Genomic DNA, 23,177 nt, shown 5'->3' with positions numbered 1-23,177 from the left:
CTTCTGGCTATCACACCTCTTTCTCTAATTACGCTTTCCCCGTTAAAGGGCCCATGGCACGGTCGCCCAAAGATTTGTAGTTTGCAGCAAAAACTAGAAGTAGATGGTCTATTATGCCTATACAGATTTCAAAAATGGGCCCTAAAAGAATATTTCAGTGCAAAACAAGCCCTAGAAGTCGCGGGCTGTAAACACCGCCCACCGCCGGCGACCGCCATTTTGCAATGGTGCTTGTGACGTCATGTGCAGCACGGAACGGAGCCGTCGTCTTCTGCCAAAGTTTCAGCCGCTGCAAATCGTACAGTTTCACTGTCAAGCTGAAGAAAGCTAAAATATATCGATATCACGTGCAGCTGACCACGGAACAATATCGTTCGCCGCGATGTAGACGCTTGCACAGCTAGCTGCTCGTTACGTCATGGCTCGCGAGTGCACTAGTGTTGCCTGACTCTCGGGCCACTCCCGTTTTTTTAAAAATATTCAATTTTAAATTAAGTGCTCGTCCAAATGCGCTAAAATTTCACCAGCTTATTTGTAAATGCACAAGGATTAATCCACATAACACAGATTATGATCGAAAATTGGGTGTCATGGCCCCTTTAACTGCTACAGCTACCACAAGAGTTTGCTTAAGCATCGAAAGTGTAGTTAGTCGTCGGGATGGAGAGGAACCTTTAAGCATCAAAGTGGGTGCATTGACGTTAAACGGTCCTATAGCTGACAGACATCTATATACATTGTGTAGACTATCTTATATAAAATACAAACATTCACCTAATTTCTGTAAGGATACGTTTTACTTTCGTGTTATTCCGATTCCTATGACGGATGGATCAACCATGTCCTTGAAGATTACTTTAACTTCAAATTTTTGCACATAAATAAAAACCGTTGCCAACCGTTACAGGGAGGAGGAGGAGGAATAAACTTTTATTGAGACCAGCAATTTGTTTGGCTGGGCCTAGGCCTCCCACGTGGGGACGTCGAGGTCTTGCCTCTCCGCCGCCTCGCGGGCCTGCTGGGGATTTTTTTTTTTTTTGTGCCGGAACAGAAACTAAAGCCGAAACGAAAAAACTGGCCGCGTATCTGCGTGCTTCGCTGCAAATGTCGTCTAAAGACGATAGAAGAGGCGCTGCGTGAGATATGGACGCCATCTGGCAATACGTCGGGAAGCATGAGTGCTGTGTTGCGGGCTGGTAGTCCCGGCGCATTAGCAGGCGAAGACCGGCAGTGACCAACGCGACCGGCGGGGACGCCAGCCAGCCCGAACACGCAGTTTGGCGCGAAGCGCTGAAGCAGAAGAAACGTCCGCACTCAACGAGTACTCTCCACACGCTCTTTTATTTACACGTCGCCTGAGTAAAACAGGAATGCCAGAGCGGCGCCCCGTGGCATTCGTACAGTGCAATACAGAACCGAAACCGAAACACAACAATGAGCTCGTGCAGAGGCCACGGAGGAAGGCAAGTTTCAGCGCAGTCGCATTTTCAGCGCAGCTTAAGAAACTAGGGTCTTTAGAATTACGTATGTATGCATTTTCTATTAAAGGAACACACCACCTAATACTTACCTAGTGATGTTGGGCCTCAGATATGCGTAATGTTTGCTTTCTGATCGACAATTTACACATGTATGAACCTAGTCAGCCTGTTCAAGATGGCTGGCCCTTGGGCAAGTGGTTCTACTTCGGCCGAGTGGCTGAATCGAGTGACGTGCCGACATACAGAAAGACGGACCAACATTTCTCCGTTTAAGTATCCCAAGGAAGACTATCGTTTTTAAAACATTGCGTTCCGACACCTTGGTTCAGGCCCCCATTGGCTTGTGCCACTCGACATCCCCGCCGAATCAGCAGACGTTGATCCTGCAGCTGAGATCTGATGAGCACAGTATCCCAGGGGAGGCTCTGAAAGTTGCGCCTTCCACGACCAGTGTGGTAACGTGTATGATTGCGTGAGCGTGGAGTTTGCCGCAACGGGACGCCCGAGACACTTGTATGTAACGCATGTCACTGTTGGTAAAAGGTGAGGTGAAGGAACAGAGGGGTAATCCATCGGGCGCAGACATTCCTCGGTGCAGTGATATACTATGGACTTCGCTGCACAGTAGGGACAGTATGATGGATATTAGGCGGAGTGGAAGGGGTGAAGGGTGAAATCACAGGGCAATGAATTAGTCACTAGCTGCCGCCATTCTACGACTTCCGATCGTTTAAGGGACTGTGTTGTGTGTGTGGGGGGGGGGGGGGCAACACTTACGGCTAAATCTGTAATGGTGTAGCGTTTCTGTATAGTTCTAAGGTTCTGTCGGTGAATCATTTGAAATTTACTGGTGGGCTAGTTGGTTTATCGTTAGGGCGTATGACAGCGCACACCGTGTGAAGGGACGAACTCCAAACAACCCACAACACAAGCGCTGAACGTCAAGTGATGTTTCTTGTGAAAACACTCGCTTAAGCAGGAACTTTTATGACGCATGCGTTTTTTTCACGTATGACGAGAGCCTACTGCAGAGATGAATACCAAAAGCACCACATCGATCAGCAGCAAAGAACTCGCATAAGCAAACTCGTAACAGAGCAGAAATTAGCAGGAATATGTAACAATGTTACGTTTAATTTACACGTCACAATGTTACCTGCAATTTTTTTTCTTTTAAATATAAAGAAACTGATGGGCAACTCATGCAATCTTCCTTCCTCTCAGAACTTTCTGCCGCTTCTAAAATTTCCCACGTTAACTCACTTTTCTGTTTGTTCCCCACCTCCGTTTTCTTTTTTTAACACATGTTCGCAGCCGCAATCCCCATAATATCAGGCGAACTGGTCAGCATCTTTCTCAGAGTATTGAAAATTGTGCTCTTTAAGCCTCGTGTTCAGGCACTTACCGGTCTTTCTGATGTACACCTTGTCAAACGTCAGCGGTATCGAATACACGACACGCAGGTGACGTGCAGGTGACGTGAGAGTGCCTGCGCATTGTGGAACAGGCTTCCTTCGATTTCCTGGTGAATCTACTTTTTTGCAGAGACTTTGTCTGGGCAAGTTGGTGCGACATTTGCAAAACAGAACAGCATGAAGGACGGGCCGAAAGACACATTAACCGTAGGACGAGTGCTGACTACCAACTGAGATTTATTTGATGAAAGTGCCTTCTTCATAGTGTCACATGTAACCACCGTCAAGAGGCCCCACTCACGCAGCCTGTAAAAGCACCACTCATGAAGGCTATCTCCCAAGAAACCTGAATCGACGCACAGTTAACAACAGGAACAGCACATACAGCTAAACAGACGCGCATTGCAGTTGTCGAAACACACTTAAAGACACATTATCACAGCTTAACAAGTAAGTGCACACAGCTCGGGAAAACATTGGATTGCGCATGCTCCTCCGTATCAGCACAGAAACCATGATAATACGGCGACTAAAACGTGGCAGCTGGAAAAGACGATGAACCCACAACCGAAAACCGAGGATGCTCTCTCATACAGAACATGATCAACAAATGAAACCCAGCCCTGTCTAATTAAAACCTATATCTTAAAGGTTGCTCATACATGGCCTTCCAAGAACGCCATCTCGTCTTTGGAGAGAAGTAAGTAAGGTTCACTAACACACTGATCGCCAGCATCAAGATACAGAGTCAATGTTATTTTTTCTGCCCCTCAGGAGCGGTCTAAAGTTTGCTCCCTACGAGACAGGATGCCCGAGTTGTGTCAGAAGAAGCACAGGAACAAGCTCACCGATTGCCAGTGCCAGGTCGTTATGAAATCACGCTCAGTTGCACACGGAAATACATCGGCCAAAAGGCCGATGTTATAATGATAGAGCTCGAGGGCACAGGTTGAATGTGCAAAACAAGTCCAGAGGGCACCTGGCAGACATGTGCCGCAGGTGTGGTTGTGCACCAGAATTTCAGAGAAGCAGCTTTTTAAAAAAAGCGAGCAACAAATTGGAGAGAGAAATAATGGAGGCGTTTCTTATCAACAAAGCTGGCGATCAATGTGTTAGCGAACCTTCTTTATTTCGCTCCAAAGACGAGATGGCTTCTTGGAAGGCCATGTATGAGCAACCTTTAGGATTTAGGTTTTAATAAGACAGGGCTCATTTTCATTTGTTGATCATCTTCTGTATGACAGACCACCCTCGGTTTTCTGTTGCTCTGGGTTCACCGTCTTTTCCAGGTGCCAAGTTTTAGTCGCCGTATTATCGCGCTTTCTGTGCTGATAGCGAGGAGAATGCGCAATCCAATGTTTTATCGAGATGTGCGCAATTACTTGTTAAACTGTAATAATGTGACTTAAAGTGTGTTTGGACAATTGCCATGCGCGTCTGTTAATCTGTATGCTGTTCCGGTTGTTAACTGTGCGTCGATTCAGGTTTTTTAGGAGATAGCGTTGATGACTGGTGCTTTTACAGGTTTCGTGAGTGGGGCTTCTTGACGGTGGTGACCATGTGACACTATAAAGAAGGCACTTATTTTATCAAATAAATCTCAGCTGGTGGTCAGCACTCGTCCTGTGGTTAATGTGTCTTTCGTCTCGTCCTTCGTGCTGTTCTATTTTGCTAGTTTGTTGCTATGTTCGGACAGCTGCACAGGTGCTGAGAAGACAACATCCACACCAACCTTTTGACCACATTTCCGAAGGTTGCGCGAAACAGTGTGAACGTACGGTATGACGAGTAGCTTTTTTGGGCGAATGCGGATTTTTCCGCAACAACGTCAGTTGAAGTTGAGCGTTTGTGTTGTCCTTTTTTTCGTCCTTTCTTCCGGTGTGTGCTGCCATACGCCATACTCTTGGTGCATCTAGGGTGCACTAGAACAGGGGAGTGCTCAGAACGGCCGCAGCTCCAATGCACAGAAAGTGAAGCCCAAACAGGGTCAATCCACCTGCGGCGCTGCGATACGTAGTCTGCAATGTGTCGTTTAAGAGTTGCGCATGGCTCCACCAAATTGGTACAGAGGTAGAATGCCGGCTTTCCACTCAAAAGGCCCGGGTTCGAATCACAGCTGTAGATTGTGGGTTTTTATTTTTAGTGTCACCATTTATAGCTGTGTTGGTTTTCCTTTGTTTCTTAAAACTAGCTTTTGTCGCTACATATTGCTACGAAAAGTAACGTAAAATGTGAAACCTCATTTCGATTCTCGCATTCAAGAAAATCTCAAAGGCCATACTTTACGTTTTTGTTCAATCCCGGGCGGTGGCGCTGCAATTAACTGTGCTCACTGTCAAATTTCTTCTATTTTACTTCATTTTCGCGTTACTTTTTGAACCAACACTTAGCAATTGAAGCCAGTTTTAAGAAACAAAGGGAAAAGGTCACACTAAGAATAAAAACCCACTATCAACAGCTGCGATTGGAACCCGGGCCTTTTGAGTGGAAAGCGGGCATACTGCCCCTGTGCCACTTTGGCGGAGCCGCGCGCAATTCCTAAACGACAACACATTGCAGACTACCGATCGCAGACTTGCGCCCGTCTGTGTACGTCTCTTCCGTTGTCCGTGTTTTTAGCGCAGCCATGAATCAAGTTAAAGTTTGCACCAACTGGCCCAAATGAAAGCATTACTGCACCGATCGCAGCGCTGCAAGCGGATTGACCCTGTTCGGGCTTCACTTTTCAAAGCTCGTTCCGAGCACTCCCTTCTTCTAGTACACTCTAGTGCATCGAAAGACAGAATCCAACGTCTTGTATTCGGCGTGCGCGTACGTACATTGCCGCGTTGTCTGCAATTAGGCGCTCTGTAAGGCTATTCGTAACATATAAATATGATCGAATCTCGACAGTGTATGCGCGAAAGCGTAGGACACATTTAAGTGTAACGCAAACGCTACATGTCCTGTAGCCCATCATTCATTCATTTCAAAGACGCTATCCCTTTGTCATACAAAGCCACAGGTGCCAGAAACACATACAGGGTGATTTAAGAAATGTGTCCGAAAATAGCCAAAAATGAGAGAAATGGAATGTTTGCTCGCTCTCTTCATAATAAGTTTTTCTTCATAATAGCAGCAATTATGGCAGTAATGAAAAAATAATCAATTTTAATTAGCGGAGACAGGCCGTCGGGTCAAACGGGAGAATTTGTTTATTCATTTTTTACTGTAGAATTGCTGTCCGTCCTGCGAAGAGACCATTGCCGCTTTGAGATTTTGAAGAACTGGCCTCTGGTTATTACTGCAGAGCAATATAATACAACCAACTTCACCGACAAAGCCGAAACCGACGCTCGGATGAGAGCAACTAGCAGTCGACCAGGATGACGTCACCGTTCCCGACGGCGATTGCAGCACTGTTAGTTGCTCTGCCTTTCTTAACATACTTGCGGCACACGTGCTCTAATCGCAAACGAAGCCCGTACAAACGCGAAGCGAAGTCGAACGATGATTAGTACAACCAGGCTCGCTCATTCTGAACGTGTCGGAAGGGTATGGCACAGGGTTGCCAATGGTGGCTACTTTTCGCCAAATTGGCGGATTTGAGAGGCCCGTGGCGACATAAATATATGAATGGAGACATGGCGAATTTTTGGCGATTTTCGGCTTAGGTCTCCACTTAGGTATGCATCCTAAGCTCAGTGTCTTCCCAACGAATGAGCGGCAACATTCTCTGTATTTGTCTTGGTTTTAGGCCGACGAGTAGAATGTGCACATTACGAGTCATTCGTTATGTCCGTCCTGTAACTCGTGCGTATCTCCAATTCGTCTAGATGCAGGAGGTACTTGCACGTCCCCCAGCGACATTCTAGCGAAATGCAAGTCAGCGGACTGTCTTGCAAACCGCGAGGGGGCAGTGTTTGACTATAAGTTAATGGCTTTAGGTGTTTTAAGCTTCTCTAAAGTTTCGTTTCTGAAGGGGCTAGACGACGGGTTGGCCGCGTGTTCCGACCATTTGTTCCGGCAAAGTTCCAACTGTTCTGTATAGCTTGGCGACTTAATTATTGTTGCAATACCCCCCGATTCAGCTCGTAAAGACAGTTTTGGAATAGCGAAGAGATGCGGATACGCGGCTATCTGTGCAATAAAATTTTTTTTATTGAGGCATTTTCGACTGCTCTCGGTGAACGTGTGCGCTGAAAACAATTGGTATATAACATTTTACATTGTCTACCTGTTCATTAATAACGCATAGGATTGACGCGTGTAGATATAAGTGACTATAAGAAAAGGTCGGTGTCATCCGGTATCATATTAGTTCACACTGAAAAGGTGTAAGACTCACTAATGATCGGTTCCTGTAAGAATTCTGTCGTGTTACCTTCAATAAACCTTTTAATCCTTTTAATTGATATAATGGTACGTAAAGCTGTCTACAAACAACGCTTTCACGGTTTTCGCCCAAGGTTTACCACACTTTTACCTTTGAAACGAGCGGACAGGTATGGAAGGAGCGTTTCATTCATTCACCCTTGCGCGGCCACGCACATCTTGCGTCTAGTCGAAGAAGCAGCACCATTAACTCCCATGGTGAAGCGGGCGACACGACTGGCATTGAGAAACGTCAATAAAATTGAAGGGTCTTGGATGGTACTGTATTCTACGGGGCTATACGCGAGTGGAAATTTTTATTACTAGGTATGCCGCCTATATCTAAATGGCGACTTTTTTGGCGAAATTTGTAAAAAAATGGCTACTTTCGGCGACTTTTTGCTCGTCGTTTGGCGACATTTACTCGAAAGTCAGTGGCAACCCTGGTATGGCAGTTGCTCTCTTACGAGCTTCGGTTTCAGTTTCACCGGATAAATTGGTCAGATAACATTATTCGCGAATGATTGCCAGCGGCTGCTCTTGCGAAATCTGAAAGCGGCAACAGGCACTTTGCAGGAAGGGCTGCAATGTTCCCTTTTGACACGTGGAGATGACAGTGGAGATGTGCCTTGTGGCACATCTCTACAAATTAAAAAGTTAATTAACTTACTTACTTTATTAACTGTCGTAATTGATGCATCTACTGATGTGAAAATGCATGTGTACAACAACCCTCATGGCAATGCGCAGACAGATGTGCATTTATGCTGGCGTAAGCTCCAGAATTAAGCTATTAAGGCGAAAGCCTTAAATGCCTCATCACAGGCGAAAATTCGCCGTCGGCGTCCCGCGGCGTCCGTCACAGCACGAGTTATGCAAAAAATCATCGTCGCGTGATGCCGTCACCATATAACGTCATCGTGATGTCACACAGACAGACAGACAACTAACGTTGATGTGGTCGTGAGGGCCGACTCGGAAAGCTCCCTTACGGGGCAGGAGCCGCCGCGGGCAGCTCCCCCGTCGGGACGACCAGCCCTTGCCTGACCGCCGCGTCGCGGGCCATTTGGACGGCCCTTGACTGAGCGGCGAGGTAGGAGCTCTTGAGTGCCTCCTCCCACGTTTCTTCCGCGGTGAGACGATCGTGCTGCCGTAAAGACGAACACCGCCAGAGCATGTGCTGTAAAGTGCAAAAAGGATCTCCGCAATCCGGACAATCCCGCTCGAACGAGTCCGCGTGCCTGCTGACCCTGGCTAGGCTGGGATAGGACCCAGTCTGCAGCATGCGAAGGGTGGAAGACAGATCGCAAAATTTTGTGACTTCACAAATTCTGGTGTGGCGTCACGTGAAGTAATGTCACACGACGCGGTCATCACATGACATCGTAGCTTGGTGAAAGGTGGGCTGATCACGGAGGAAGTGCTAAACCTGGTCACGTGCCTCCGATCCTAGAGGCAATGCAAAACCAGTCTAGGTGCACAAAGCTTTCGGATGATGTGAGGCAGGATCAATACATCGACTGACAAGAAAACGAAGAAGGATTTCGCCTTCGAGTCATCTTAGGTAAATGCACAAAGGACCCTAGCTGGGAGTGTTTTTTTTTTTTTTGAGTTCCGTCGAACGGAACATTTGATTACTTCGAAAACACCCAACAAGGCTCCAGTGCATTCGGGCGTTTCCAGCGCGTAGCGATAGCACTTGTAAGATACTTAGCCACTCTTAGGCGGTTAGAAAAATGAAACAAGTGTCCGTATCAATATTAGCCTACAAGGCATTCGTCGTGTTCATCCTAGCATGGTAGATTTCATTGCGTTAAGTGTACTCGCCCCGTTGGTCTAGTGGCCATGTTGTCCACTGCTGACCCGAAGGTCGCGGAATCGAATCCCGGCCTTGGTGGCCGCATTTCAATGAAGGCGAAATGGAAGAAGCCCGTCTACTTAGATTTAGGTGCACGTTAATGAAACCCAGGTGATGGAAATTTCCGGAGCCCTGCACTACAGCGTCCCTCATATCGATAGCGTAGTTTTGGGACGTGAAACCCCAATAAATATTTTGTTCGTTGAACTAAGTGCAAAATGATAAGGCAGCAGAAATTCAGAGGAAATAAGTAATATTTATTTATTGCAAAGCCCAGTTGATCTTGCTTGCTTAGCTAACTAAAATTGCAACCACACGAAAGCATGAATCTGAGTCATCGCGACTCAGCTTCATGTACCGGCACATATGTGCAGCATGGAGGTTTCAGAATATTGCATTCACAGAAATGTCTGGCCGGAAACAAATGCGCGCGCACACTAACCGTACGTCGTTTACGTACCGAGAGTGGCACCATCTTCCGCCGGAAATGAGAGAATGTTACTAATTTGATGCAGCCATAGGTGACGAATTCTTGCCGGGAAGGTTTACAAAGCCGGGAAAAAACAAGTATGTGCAGCATTTCCTTGTCCCTACGGCTGTAAGTCCATTTAAAAAGTTACTACTTAGTTACTTTTTTATGAATCCAATGGCTCCGTTTTTGTTGATAATCTGATTATGCGTGTTAGCGACAAACATCTTTTGCAGACTGACAACGCGCTCTGTGATCATTGTATGTGGACAATTCTTACCATAACTCTACTAGCCTACCTTCTCTGATCGAAATTGTTGTCAATAGTACAAATAAATAGGTGTACATGTTAAAAATTCCTGCAAAACATACATGTCATGGGAATTAACGAATTAATGTTACGCGAAGCGTATTGCTGGCGTAGCAGCCACGTCTGCGCTTTACAGTAATCTCGTCAAGTCGCACAGGGCGTCTGGTAGGAAGGGAAGTGGTGCGTGTACGTAAAACTAACGGCTGCGTAACACGAACGACACGACAGCAAAAGAGCGAAGACGATGGCAGGGCCGCTATGCTACGGCGGTGCAAAGTGACGGCATTCATCTTAAAATTAAGGATGATAGGACAGTAATAAGAGCATAATTACGGCATTCAAAGGTGACCTACGCGGAGCCGTGGTGAAGCATTCAAGGAGCAATATTTACGAGCCCGCGAGCAGAGCTAACTGCAAATACGGTATACTAAACTCGTACTGAAGCCAGTGTCATGTGACCTTCTTATAAGAGTGATTTATAAAAAAAACAAGGTGTACAACAAAGAAACTGCTGGCAGTTTGCACTAAGTCGCGCAAAGTTTAGCACAGCGAAGTACGGCCCGTCGCCGCTCGTACTCCCCGCGGACCGACACGTCTAGCTTCGATGTGCGCGGCTTCCTCCTCGGGAGTACGCAGCCAGGCTATGCATTATAGAGCGGATATTGCGCGCGATCTCCTGTCGGTGGGCGTGGCATAGCTACTGGGCATGTGCGGCATGACCAGGTGGTGCGGTATCTGGTCACTAAATGACGCGATTCTTGCTTCCCCTTTCCTTCTTTTTTCTCTCTATTTCGTTGATGTTCTCTCTTTCTCTCTTTTTTTCTGCATTTCTTTTTCCCTATTTAGCTCATTATCCTTCTTTCTGTGCTACACTTTACTCTCTCCCATTCTCCTTTCCATCCTCCTCACCATCACATCTCTCCTCCTCACGCTCACTTCCCTTTCCCACCCTCTTGATACTCTATACTATACAAGGCTATGCTAAGCTCTGCTAGCGTGCCTGGATAGCCGAGTGGTTAGGGCGCTTGCCTTCGGATCGAGGGTACGCGTGTTCTAATCCCGCCTCGTGCAGAATTTTTTCGGCGAGACTTCTTCCTCTTTCTCTTTCTTTGTGTCGTTCTTTCTCTCTATCTTTCTTTCTTTCCGTGTCGATCTCTCTGCACTCGTTCTCCGGTAGCCGCACAGTAGCACATACCCGTTAATATGATGATAGTTATCTGCGGTCGACTGCCAAGGAACGATTTGCTAAACAGCGTCGCTATCAAAATGCGAACGGTATGAAGGAGCACGACTACTCAGACAACAGAGGGAATGCTCACTCGAAGTACTCCTGCGCTGGGCTAGTGGCCAGTCCCGTGGCGTTTGCACGTTCGGCAAGCGTTCGACATGTAGCTGTATTCCAGGGGTTGTCGCAGCGCGTCCAGGGCAGCTCCGAGGCCAGCGACGCCACAAGGTAGTAAAGCGCCCAGGCAATCACTGTGTTGTAGTACATGGCCATGTACAAGTCGAGGATGCAGATGGCGTACCCAATACCTGCAGAGCATGTAAGAGCAACAACTGAAACACGTGATGAGAATGTACGCGCGTACATGGAATTTTCATTGCCACTATTTTAACCATTTTTCCAACTCAACTTAATGCCAGTGATTCAGGAAGCGGATAGCTATTCAGTACGAAGCATTTCTTAGCGAACCAAACCGCTTTGACCGTTTCTATCTATCTATCTATCTATCTATCTATCTATCTATCTATCTATCTATCTATCTATCTATCTATCTATCTATCTATCTATCTATCTATCTATCTATCTATCTATCTATCTATCTATCACCTGTCACTGATCCCGTTAATCGGGTTGGCAATCGCCGGGCGGATTCTAAGGGCTGGCGTCAAGGCCCCCCGAAAACGCACCACGAAAGCGCGGACAATTTAGAGTTGGTCCTTTGGTGCGCCAGCGAACGCCGGTCGTGGTCCAAAGACCGAGTCAGAGCCGAGAGTCGATAACACAAACGAAAACGAAATATGTTCTCGGTTAAGGCAATACAAATATCACATGCACACTCGGCTGGTACCCGCTACAGCTTCACAATATAATTCAGATGGTGTTTACACAACGGGAGCTAAACAAACAGATCACACGCTACAAATGCAATCGCATGCATTACAACTATTCAATGACAGTTAAAGTCCTGAATAAACAATGGCGTATCCAGTCCACAATACTTGGACGGTAATCGAATGCTTCTCTTCAGGGAAACACTCACGCCAGCTCCAGCGTTGATCGTCGTAGCTCAACCGTCGTCGTGACTTGTCACGGCTCACACGGTGTCGTCATCGGATTCTTCCAGATCGACGATCGACTGACCGCACACTATCATAAACACGTCTTCTTTGGCTAACGGAGCCACACTTAGCATAACTTCACCATCACCGGGCCGACTGACTCGCTCACTCCCTCACTAACTGTCTGGACTCTTCACTGACGTCCCTCGTCGTTTGCACGCTTTTCTCCCTTCTTCCCCGGTTTCTAGAAGCGTCGGGAGGGTTCTACGGCGTGCAGTAAAGCTAAGGCTAGAGAAAGGACGAGAGCTTTCTCGTATGTTCGAACCGCGGCGGCATGATCGGCGATGCGTCACCCTTTCCTTCTAGATGTTTCCAGGCATTGCTGGGCGTTTGATCGCGTTGTCTGCTTCTGGCTCGAGTGGGTGAGGAGGATGCGGCGTGCCGGCGTATTTTGATGCTTCTTTTTCGCCGTTCGCGCTTCTTGGGCGATCGGCTCGCGCCGCCTGTCTCGCAGCCGTTTGAAAGCGGCCTCGCGCGCGCTTTATTACGCGCTAATTTGTGACACTATCTATCTATCTATCTATCTATCTATCTATCTATCTATCTATCTATCTATCTATCTATCTATCTATCTATCTATCTATCTATCTATCTATCTATCTATCTATCTATCTATCTATCTATCTATCTATCTATCTATCTAGCCGCCCACGACTTCGTGCTCTCCTGGCCGTTCTGTTAATGGGATGTACACCAAATTTAGTATAGTATAACATTACTGTATGACGAATATAAACTACAAGTGATGACATGAAAATAATGACATTTATGTCATGTACGGCATGATTTACATGCCGATCTCATGGTGCTTTGTCGGCCGCTTCGCTAGCATGCATTGATACCCACCAAACTTGTTATGGCGTGACAAAAGTGTATGGCGAACACAGGTTACTGGCTATAACGTGCAAATCATGACAGGCATGCAATGTAAAACATGAGATGGTCTCGGGGCGCTCGCGGTCGTTTAATGAAATGCCTAGATACCAAAATAGATATGACGAGATATTTCTGTATGACGAACGTTAGTGACAGGTGGTAGCATGTAAATCATGCCTTACATTACATGCGTGCCATTATATTCATGTTACCACTTGTTATTTATGTTCGTCATACAGTCACGTCACGCAATACCAATCTGTTGCAATTGTGAAGAAGAAGACGTGTCGCCGGTCAGCAGTATCGCCAACGCTCGCCTCGCGCTGCTGGTCGCTGGCATCTTTCTGGACGGTGCATGATCTGCCCCGACTCGCTGTGTTTGTTCAAAGCGTCAACACAGGAACGCACCGCCAATAAACCTCTTCTCACAGTCAGTGTTCATGGCGCTCTGATCGTTATATGTCAGCCCAAATGCGTCAATTTTGCGCCAAACTAATTAAGGAGCTGGCCGGCAATGTTTTTGTGCATGAATTTTCTGTAGCAACCACGCGAAACAAGCTGCACTGGTGCAGCTAGGGGAGACGCAAATATTCCCCGAAACAACATATGCGAATTCTCAATGAAACGCTTGCCTCACAAAGGCGGGTATCAGTGGTGGGAACATATTTTCCCCGCCGTATTATGTGCAGCCACATAGCTCCTCGCTTGGCATCCTTTTTCCCGCTGGGACTAGCAAAGAGGGCTTTGCCTGTTTCCCGCCGCTTGTTGCACCCAAAAGCGCAGCAGCCAGGCAAAAGCGCAGCAGCCAGGTGTCAAAACGATACGGGATGTCGTAATGTTCTTGCAAGCTTTTCTGAGGCTAAAAAAACAGTCGCTCTCCAAAGCGCCGTGCGTCGGCGGCCGGGAGACACTAGCGAGGCGAGCGAGCTGGACCCTATATGTGGCGAAGCCGCCGAAAGGGCGCGGCGGCGAAGAGAAAGGGAATGCGGCACTTTTCTCGTTACAGTGTCTTTAGTGGTGCGTATAGTTACTATATATTGCCACGCGTGCTAGTACTGTACGAAGCGGCTATCTTCGCCGCATGCTATCTTGTATGTATTGATAGCGAATGCCTTGGTTTAGGGTGACGCCCCGTTTGAGATAAACGGGGCACAAGGAAATATGTACTGCGCAGGCGCCGATGTCCAGCCGAGTGGGCGAGGAGGGCCTGCGAGCGTTTTTCTCGGATTTGCGTAGGACTGTGTCGGTGCAGTTGTTGTTGGGCGGGGTTTTCTTTCGGCTGGCTATACGCGGCCGTGTTATCCCGAGTTTTTCCTTTCGTGTGGGCACAAGTTCGCTCAATAAAGAAGCCCCTTCAGTTTCTTTTATGCTGTTACTACCTGGTTGAGTGCATTCTGTCTCTACTACGTGACAATATGCTACCTTTAGGTAGCAGAGTTGCGCATAGGTCTGGCTAGCAACCACAGCTATGCGGCGAAGACGCACTCCGTTTTTGTAGGCGACATGCCTAGTGGGTCACCGACCGATAGGTTTAGCGTGTTGAAGACCGGTGATTAACTTTACTGTGAATGACTAGTGTCAATCCAGTTCGCTGCAGCGGCGCCATTGAGAAATAGAAAAATTGGCCCGAGCGTCAGCTTCTCCGCAACGCTTGGTTGCTAGCGGCGTTTGGAAAACAGATGTGAAACTCTGCTGCCTAAAGGTAGCATATACGGTAACTCTAGAGGTGTCTCGGGCACCTTGATGACCGCGCGCTCCGCTGATGGTGAGGACAGCCGCGTCGTCTGTTACGACGGCCGCCATTGCCCCTCACGCCGCGGCTAGGCAGCATGCGAAACGCGCTACGCAACGCGCTTGTGGTGCGCGGATACGTCCGGAAATAGGTATACGCTAGCGGGCTTTTTTTATTGCGATAGCAATTATATGGACAGTCTCGGCTGGATTTTGCCGTCGCCGTCGCCGTCGCCGCCGTCATGCACCGTATATGTATAAGTATGTATATATATATAAAAGCCCCAAAGAAAAATAATTCAGGAAAATGCTTCCGAAGCGGGGAATCGAACCAGGGACCTCTTCCTCCGCAGCGAGTGGCGCTAGCCTCTACGCCACGAAACACAGATCCTCCACGTAGCTAACGGCGAGCGTTATATACACATCATTTACCGCTGGACGGACTCAGAGACGGCTGCGCTTATAAGCGTTTCTTTATTACCAGCGAGATGGCGTTAGGAGCGCGACAGGCGCATTTAAATGTCGTCAGCGAGCTCGCTCGCTTCTTATACTTGCGCAGGGAGAACCTTGCCCTTCCGCTGTCTGCTCGCGCGGTTTTCTTGTGCTGAGGGGAAGAGGGATGTTTCACACTTTCACCGTGATGTCCGCGCTCATGTTACGGAGCGTACGAATGCCACTCGAGCTCAAGGGGCGCCGCTAAACGAACAAACAGAAGATGAGCGCGAACTATCAAGTGTCACAGCTCGACACTTGAAGCACGCTAGTTTCCTTCGCTGCTTCGGCCGCCTTTGCAACAAGAGCTCTGTTCAAACTGAGAGTATCCATTGGCGAGCCTCACTTCATATAGCATTAGTTTCTTGCTATCGCATTCATTGCTTCGGCCTTGCGGCGAAACTGTGACTTTTTTCTTTTCTTGTTTTGAAGCTTGGACAGCTTTTAGTGCTGTTGTTGCCTAGATGTTTATTGAGGAAGCATGTAATTCATGTAAGCTGACGGCCCGTGCACGTGTTATGCACTAGATGTTGACGTAGACTCCGTTATGTTGAAAACGGATCCTCTGCCTTACGCCGGAAACGACGGAGTTAAGTCTAAAGCCTTACTTTATTTTCTCGTAAACTCTGCATTACAAGTACACAACCGCTTAAAGTATTTATATGCATGTCAACAGCAGCAGCAGCAATATATGTATTTCAACACAAACATTTTAGCGCTGCGAAGCTACCTAAGCGCGATTAAGGTGGCTTATTTTGCGAAGTTTACAAAACATTTTCTCCTTTATTAAAAGCCGCATTACACATATTGCACGCAGGATAAAGGGCAGAGGGGCAGTATGGCGCAAATATCCTCCTAAAATGAAATGAAAGCTTCTTTATCATTATTATTGCTGAAACTTCTGGCTCACAATTTCTGGCCGCATTCGTATCGGCACTCGAGTTGCACCTTGAGTCCTTATCAAACCGACCATTACGTTGTTGTGTTGTGCGCCGTAAAGCTTTGCATACCTGCAGTATCTGTGCGGATTTCCTACTTTTTAGGTACCTGCAGTTTCTTTTCTGTGTCTGCAGCTTTTCTTTTTTTTTTGCGTGTCCGATTGCATGCAGGTGTTATTGAGTGTTTCCAATACTGTATTGCATTTCGTGCGGCAGATACACTGCCCCGTTTATTTGTCTCTTTTATTAATAACAATATCTGGGGTTTTACGTGCCAAAACCACGATATGATAATTGGGCACGCCGTAGTGGAGAGCTCCATGAATTTCAACCATCTGGTGTTCTTTAACGGGCACTGTCATCGCACAGTACAAGTGCCTCTAGCATTTCGCCTACACCGAAATGGGACCGCCGCGGCCGCGATCGAACCCGCGACTTTCGGGTCAGCAGCCGAGCACCGTAACCACCATACCTCAGAGGCGGGCGTTTTTTTTTTTTTTTTTTTAAAGGGCCCCTCACCAGGTTTGACAATTTTGAGCTGACGAGCGCAATCCATGCACTAGGCGTTCACCATTACGTCTGCCAAAATTTGCAACGCTACGCGCCGCGTAAATGGGTCAAATTTCAAGCTGAACGCTGCTTGCCCTTCTTCTCGCGTCCACGCGCCCAGAGAATGAGGGGATGACGTGCATGAGAGAATGGCCCTACGTAGATGGTAGTGCTGTGACGTCGCTCCTCTACGTAGACGAGTGTGCTCTGACGTCGCCAACAGTAGCACGTGACACTGCGATAATTATTTGACACGACGCGTAGTTTTTCTAATTTGTTGCTTGAATGGATGAATAAAACTTGAGAGCAATAATAAAACACACAACCGGAATGTGTGCGTTTTCTTTTTTTTAATTTTTACTGCGAATCGCAGCAAGATTCGAGGCTAATCTACCTCCGTTTCGCACGCGTTCGTGTTCTCGCGCTTTGCGCATCGTGCAGACGCCACCCTTTACAACGAAACTAATTTTCTACTGCGTTCCAGCGCTCATTAGGCTCATTTATCCTCCCGCGTCTAACTAGATGTTCATGCGGCATACCGCTAGTCTCGCGTCCGTACAAATGTTGCAGCTTTCGTGCTCAGTAATAGGTTGAAAGCCAAGTGATCGGCGAGGGCGCATTCGGCATAACTTGCAGAGATGAAGCGCAAAGAACGCCGCCACAACACCGCTCGCGTCTCGGGGGCTCGGGCTGGTTCGGGCGCGTCATGCGCTCGTGACATTCTGTGCGTATGACGTGTTCATGCGTATGCGTTATGTGATCCTTCCGCTCGCGTGCCGAAGAGGGCAGGGAAGGGATTTGGCTTGCGAAGGCTACGCGGGGCGAGCGGCGAGGGTTTGCAGCTCGCCTCCTCGCATCATGGTTTCGCGCCGCTACAAATTATTGTTTTTCTCAGCTTCTAACCGACCGATTAGAAAAATTCTTGCGGCATAATGCTCTTTATTGGGCTCGCAACAACTTGCAATGTGTAACTAAAATTCGTTAGGTCACCTGGTGAGGGGCCCTTTAAGGCGAAAGCACTAAATGCCTCAAACGCAAAATTTGACCGTCGGCACCCTGCGTCTACGGCGTCAGCGTACCGCGGCGTCGGGGACGAGGGATGCAAAAAACCATCGTCACGTGATGACGTCACCAAATTTGGCGTGACGTCACATGATGCCGTTATCACATGACATCGTAGCTTGGTCAAAAGTGAGCAGATCATGGAGGCAATGCGAAGCCACGCTAGGTGCGCAAAAATCTGAGAAGAGGAAGGCTTTCGCCTTCCAGTCGTCTTCAATGAATTCATAAAAGGGACCCTGTGAGTTTTTATTGTATTAACTGGTTTTCCGTGAGGTACTCATTGTACAACTTGACTTTCTTTCTTGAATTTTTTTTTGCTGACATAGCGTGTCTACTTTACACAATGCCCCGCCTTCTTGTTTCCATGCGCCTTCTTTGTATAGACGCTTCGCGATTACTGTTTGTCTGCACACTCCTGTATGAGCTTTGTTTATAAATAAATAAATTATGCTTGCTCAAAGAACTGTAATACTGAATTTGTATGTGTGTGCGTGCGTGTGTTTATGTAAACGCCTGCCGTTCCCCCTAATAATATCGAGTGTACATGTTATTTATTTGTGCACATTAATACTGCGCTGATAGAACCAATTAAGCAATTACACAAATAAAGTGCTCCATGGCAGAACTTGGAGAGGACTGCCACTAGTCGCTTCACAGTGATCGTGCATGATTGAAAAAAAAAACAAGAACAGCGTATTGATTTAGGACAGGGCGAAAAGGTAACCTTGAAACACAGAAACAGCGAAGAATAAGAAAAATTTAACTGCACACATACATACATCGGCATCAGACAACGCAGAAGGCGTACTTAAACCACGGCAAGCAATATAGAAAACAAGAACCCGCCGAGGTCTTCTAGTGGTTATGGCGCTCGACTGCTGACCCGAAGGTCGCGGGATCGAATCCTGGCCATGGCGGCTGCATTTTCGGTGGAGGCGGAAATGTTTAAGGCCCGTGTGCCTACATTTAAATGCAGGCTAAAGAACCCCAGGTGGTCAAAATTTCCTGAGCTCTCCGCTACGGCGTCCCTCATAATCATATCGTGGTTTCGGGGTGTTAAACCCTAGATATTACTATTATGATATTCCATGATACATTTCACATCCCAAAAGATAGCCAAACCAAAGTCAAAGGAAGATATAGGACCAACCAAGTGCAGTAAGGAATGTTTACGAAGTAAGATGCAGGATACATGCCCACGTGAACCAAAATCATTTAAGCATACAACTGATATAAGTGTGTCCATTTCTTACGCAAGGTTCATGCCCGCAGAAGTTTTGTTTGCATGACCATTAGAAATAGGGAACCCAAGATCAAGTTTGGGCGCGACGCTCGCGCGGCTGAGCTATGCGTTACTGGGGATAGATGCTGCCGGTGAAGGCGGTTTGTCGCCGGATTTGGCAGCGGCGGCGGCTTGGACACGTGCGCACATGCGCTCCTCATTCGGCCCGAGCACTGTTAGTCAGCAATAATTACATTGTGACGCACCACAGATGCAATCCGAAAGCTCTGCGCGTGCGCGGAAGCGGGGGCGGCAGTGTTGTGGCGAAAGGAGACGCGCCGTGGATATTCCCAGTTGTGATAAGAGCAGTGGCGACGCTCGACGTTGCTTTGGAAGCCTACACCAGCTGGAAACTTACGCTGCAAATGGATAATGTGTTCGTCGGATCTAACTTGTTACGTTTGATTTCTACTGTCCAAGGGAGCCTTCTTTTCGGGTCTCTTGGAAAGCGATACAACTTCCAACGTCCCTGAAATGACTGGTGCACTGCGGCACGGAACACCCGGCCATGGTGGCGGTAGTGAGCACAAAAGACTGGACGGAAACGAGCACCGACCTAACAACAGCACGCGCGCCACGCAAAAATTACCGGCGTAAGGGTCAAAATGGCACCCACGCTGCCGCCAAGGCCGAGGAGGCCGCACCTGCCCTTTCAAAAGCTGACACCACTCTAAGCGGGGGCGCGCGTATCGAGGCACTCTAGTGGTGCGCAGTGGCGCAGCTTGCCTGGAAGCGAGGTTATGAAGGACCACTTTCTCTCTATTTGGTTTGGCAGCGTTCGTAGACGGACGATTCTGGCGTGCGGGTCGATAGGGGCGATTCCGCGCCTCGATCCCGCGCACTCCTCGTGGTGAGGCGGACGTCGGCGACACCGTATTCGCGGTACATTGTATGTGTTCTGTGTTTTGTGTGTGTTATGTTCTGTGTGTGTTACATTGTCATTATGCGTCTGGTTATTAGATGCGAAGTATCTTATAGCGGAGCTCAAAGCGGTGGTGGTGGTGGTGTGCGGCGTGACCACCCTTACTGCGCATGCGCAAACCATCTCCACGTACCTTCTCTCCACACAGCTCCTCTCCACTCCCCCTCTGAAACGCGGGCTCGACATGCCGAAACGCTGCTTCGCATCGCCTCATGGTCCCCTTTAGCGGGAGATGGTGCGCCCCTCACCTGCGCGACGCCGCGATGAGCGCCAGCGGCTGCGCGTCCCCTCTCCCTCTCTCGCCTACACTCCCCCCCTCGCGCGCCTGACAACCGCGTTCCCCGCTGGCCCTGTGAGAATTAACCGCCAGGGAAGACACGACGCGCGTAGCGTTCCTCTGCGCGTTCCACGACGTGAGGTCTGTAGCATGCCCAACGAACGCCAACGGAACGCGATCGTGAAAGTGCTCCGGCTTCGCATCCCCTCATGGTCAAATTTAGCGGGAGATGCTGTAATTTTTTAGCGTGTTACTACTTATATTAGTTTCGGTCGGCGAGCTCGCTGTTGTCAAACTGGTTAATAAACGTACAGACGGAATCACACTTGTCTAGAGCGGTGGAGCGCGTGGCCGTGGGCGCTCTTGCTCTGCGCAACTGCTACTTCACGTTAGCTAGAAGCTAAACTAACAACTCAGTGTTTATTCCAGGTGAACGCATATATATGCACATGACACCGCGCGGAAAGAAAAAGAATGGGGCGAGGGGGGTTAAAGAACACACAAGGCAATCAACCAAGCATATCACACAAGCGGCTGACGCGTCTCTATGTTTTATCTCTATATCTCTACGTCTCTATGTTCAATAATTTCGCGCGTTAGTTGGTTCGAATTTCTGGCTATCCGCCTCGTGCGCTGGTATGGTGGCGCCACCGCTCAGCTGAGGCGGTTGCACCCTCTCCCAACCCCCCATAGGATCCCATGCATTTTGAATGGAGTTTGCGATTCCGTTGCGCGAAAACAAACTAGCGCCATCTCTCGACAATACGCCACACCGACGATGCAAACATCTCTTCTTGCTTCCACCGATATGCCATGCTCCAGGGTAACGTTGGCTCCAGGTGACCCCTCTCTCCACTTTCTTTTATTGCTTTCGGTGGCCGTGAGAGCGCGCGCTGTGCACTGTGCAGTCGACAGTGCACCCGACAAGACCGACTGGGCTCGTCGCTTTCGTCGCGTCTTCCTTGGACGTTGCAACGTTAATATTGTGTAAGGCGGTGGCCACACGTCGGACGATGAACCCTGATTTCGTTGAATGAACCCATCTCATCAACGGCAATGTTTCAGACGCCTCAGTTGTGTACTTTTGTCCGTTGGTTGCTGGACAAGATGACCTCCTGTAAGACCGCGTTTTTCCAAGTCAGCTGTTTGTGCAGTTCTTGGCGTCGCAGCAGTTTGATGACGCGAGGAGGTCAACTGGTGCTACATCGTGGGAACCGCTGAAGTGACTGCAAGCTTGACGACATTGTGCCAGAATAGTCTAGCGTACTGTACGCGCACGATTGTGCTACACTTAAAATACCGCGCTTGGCCTCGCGCGTCAACCTGGTACGCCTGTGTGCAACAAGTGTGTTATCGTTCTTGCGTCGGTTAATATTGAATTGCAATTGGAATACCGTTTTTGCAAAGGTAAGTGAAGCTGTAAGTAGTCGCCCTTCTATATGCTCGCTACTCCACGAACATTACTTCTAGAGTCGCATTTTATGTTGAGTTGTACGTACCAAAGGAGAATCTAGCATTCGAGATACAGTACACGCGTGCGCATTTCCTATATAAATCTGAGTAATGCCATGCGTGCGCATTTGCTATATAAGTCTGAGTAATGCCATGCTAAATTTAAAGCGCATGTGTTAGAGGATTGTGGCTTCAATGGTGAAAGTGATTAGATATTCCGAAATATGTTATTGCATTGCAGTTAGAACTTTCTCATATGTTGACACGGTCTGTGAACAAAAAAAAAAAAACGCTGTGTGAATGTTTGTTGGTCATTTACTAAAGTACTTTCACGCATTATGCAGCTGTGTGACAGCTGTTAAAACGTTCAGCAAGTTAGATTTCGGTTTTCTTGGCGTAACTGAGTGCTACGAGTGTTGGGCGGAGATAAAAACGCGTGTCTTTTGTGCTTTTCTTAAGCAGGCATACAGCCGTAATATTCATTGTTGTTGTACTGTTTGGGGTGTTCAATAAAACAAGAATGCTGTATTGTATTGCTACAGTTTTTATTTCATCTTTGTTAACAGATCACGCAAACAACTTGGACACATACACGTAAGAAATGTACGCAGTGCGTCGCGCGCACGCATAAAAAAACGGGCCTGTCAATTTAAAACAAATAATATAGAACAATCGCCGTAACAAACGGCATGGTTGTCTAGTGGAGCAGCCTCGGCAGTACAAATATCAAACCAGAATGAAAAATGAATAGAAAAACGGCGAGTAACGGGCGCTTTGCCCACGGCTTCTATGAGCCGCGCGTATCCACCTTTAGCCACCGTTCGCCGTTGGTGGCCCCACCAGTACAGCTCAAGGCAGCAGCGCACGAGGCGGATAGGGAATGCGCACGACTGAATATTGGCTTGCAACCGCAACGCGCATAATGCGCAGCGAGGTGGCCTGACAAGGCGAGATTTCCCACATTGTACCTTTGTTCCCGCAAGCGACCATACATGCATCTGCCTGTCTGGCCCACATATACTTTGCCGCACGTGAGCGGAATAGAATATACTACTACCTCTACACAGGAGACAAACGATTCGCGGTTCTTCTTGTTGCACCCGCGTGGCTGGCGCACACCCGCGTTCACTCTAGCGCACAAGCTCGACAGCTTCAAAGGAGCAGATAGCGCAACATCAACACCTACACGCTTCGCAATTTTTGTCAGATTGTGACTGATATTGTGAAGGTACGGCAAGACAACAACCTTCTTTCTTTCATGCGTCACATGGTGAACGGTATCACACTCAACCTTCTTGGCTTTTTTCAGCATGCTACCTGCTACAGCGGTCAACTCATGCCACGGGTAACGCGCGTCTGACAACCGT

At 48.1% G+C, this 23,177-nt stretch overlaps 1 protein-coding gene across 1 annotated transcript in view; it reads right to left on the bottom strand.

Moving 5' to 3' along the window:
* The window catches only part of LOC119390948 (sodium-dependent serotonin transporter), a 256,502-nt gene that overhangs the window by 183,724 nt on the left and 49,601 nt on the right, over positions 1–23,177 (bottom strand). The window contains exon 3 of the mRNA XM_037658659.2: positions 11,206–11,419. Within this exon, the coding sequence (XP_037514587.2) occupies positions 11,206–11,419 (214 nt within the window). The remainder of the gene's footprint in view (positions 1–11,205; positions 11,420–23,177) is intronic.

The sequence above is a fragment of the Rhipicephalus sanguineus genome, chromosome 4 (assembly GCF_013339695.2).
Source record: "Rhipicephalus sanguineus isolate Rsan-2018 chromosome 4, BIME_Rsan_1.4, whole genome shotgun sequence".
Taxonomy (NCBI): domain Eukaryota; kingdom Metazoa; phylum Arthropoda; class Arachnida; order Ixodida; family Ixodidae; genus Rhipicephalus; species Rhipicephalus sanguineus.
Note: the sequence above shows the minus strand (reverse complement) of the source record. Positions and strands in the feature narration are given on the sequence as shown.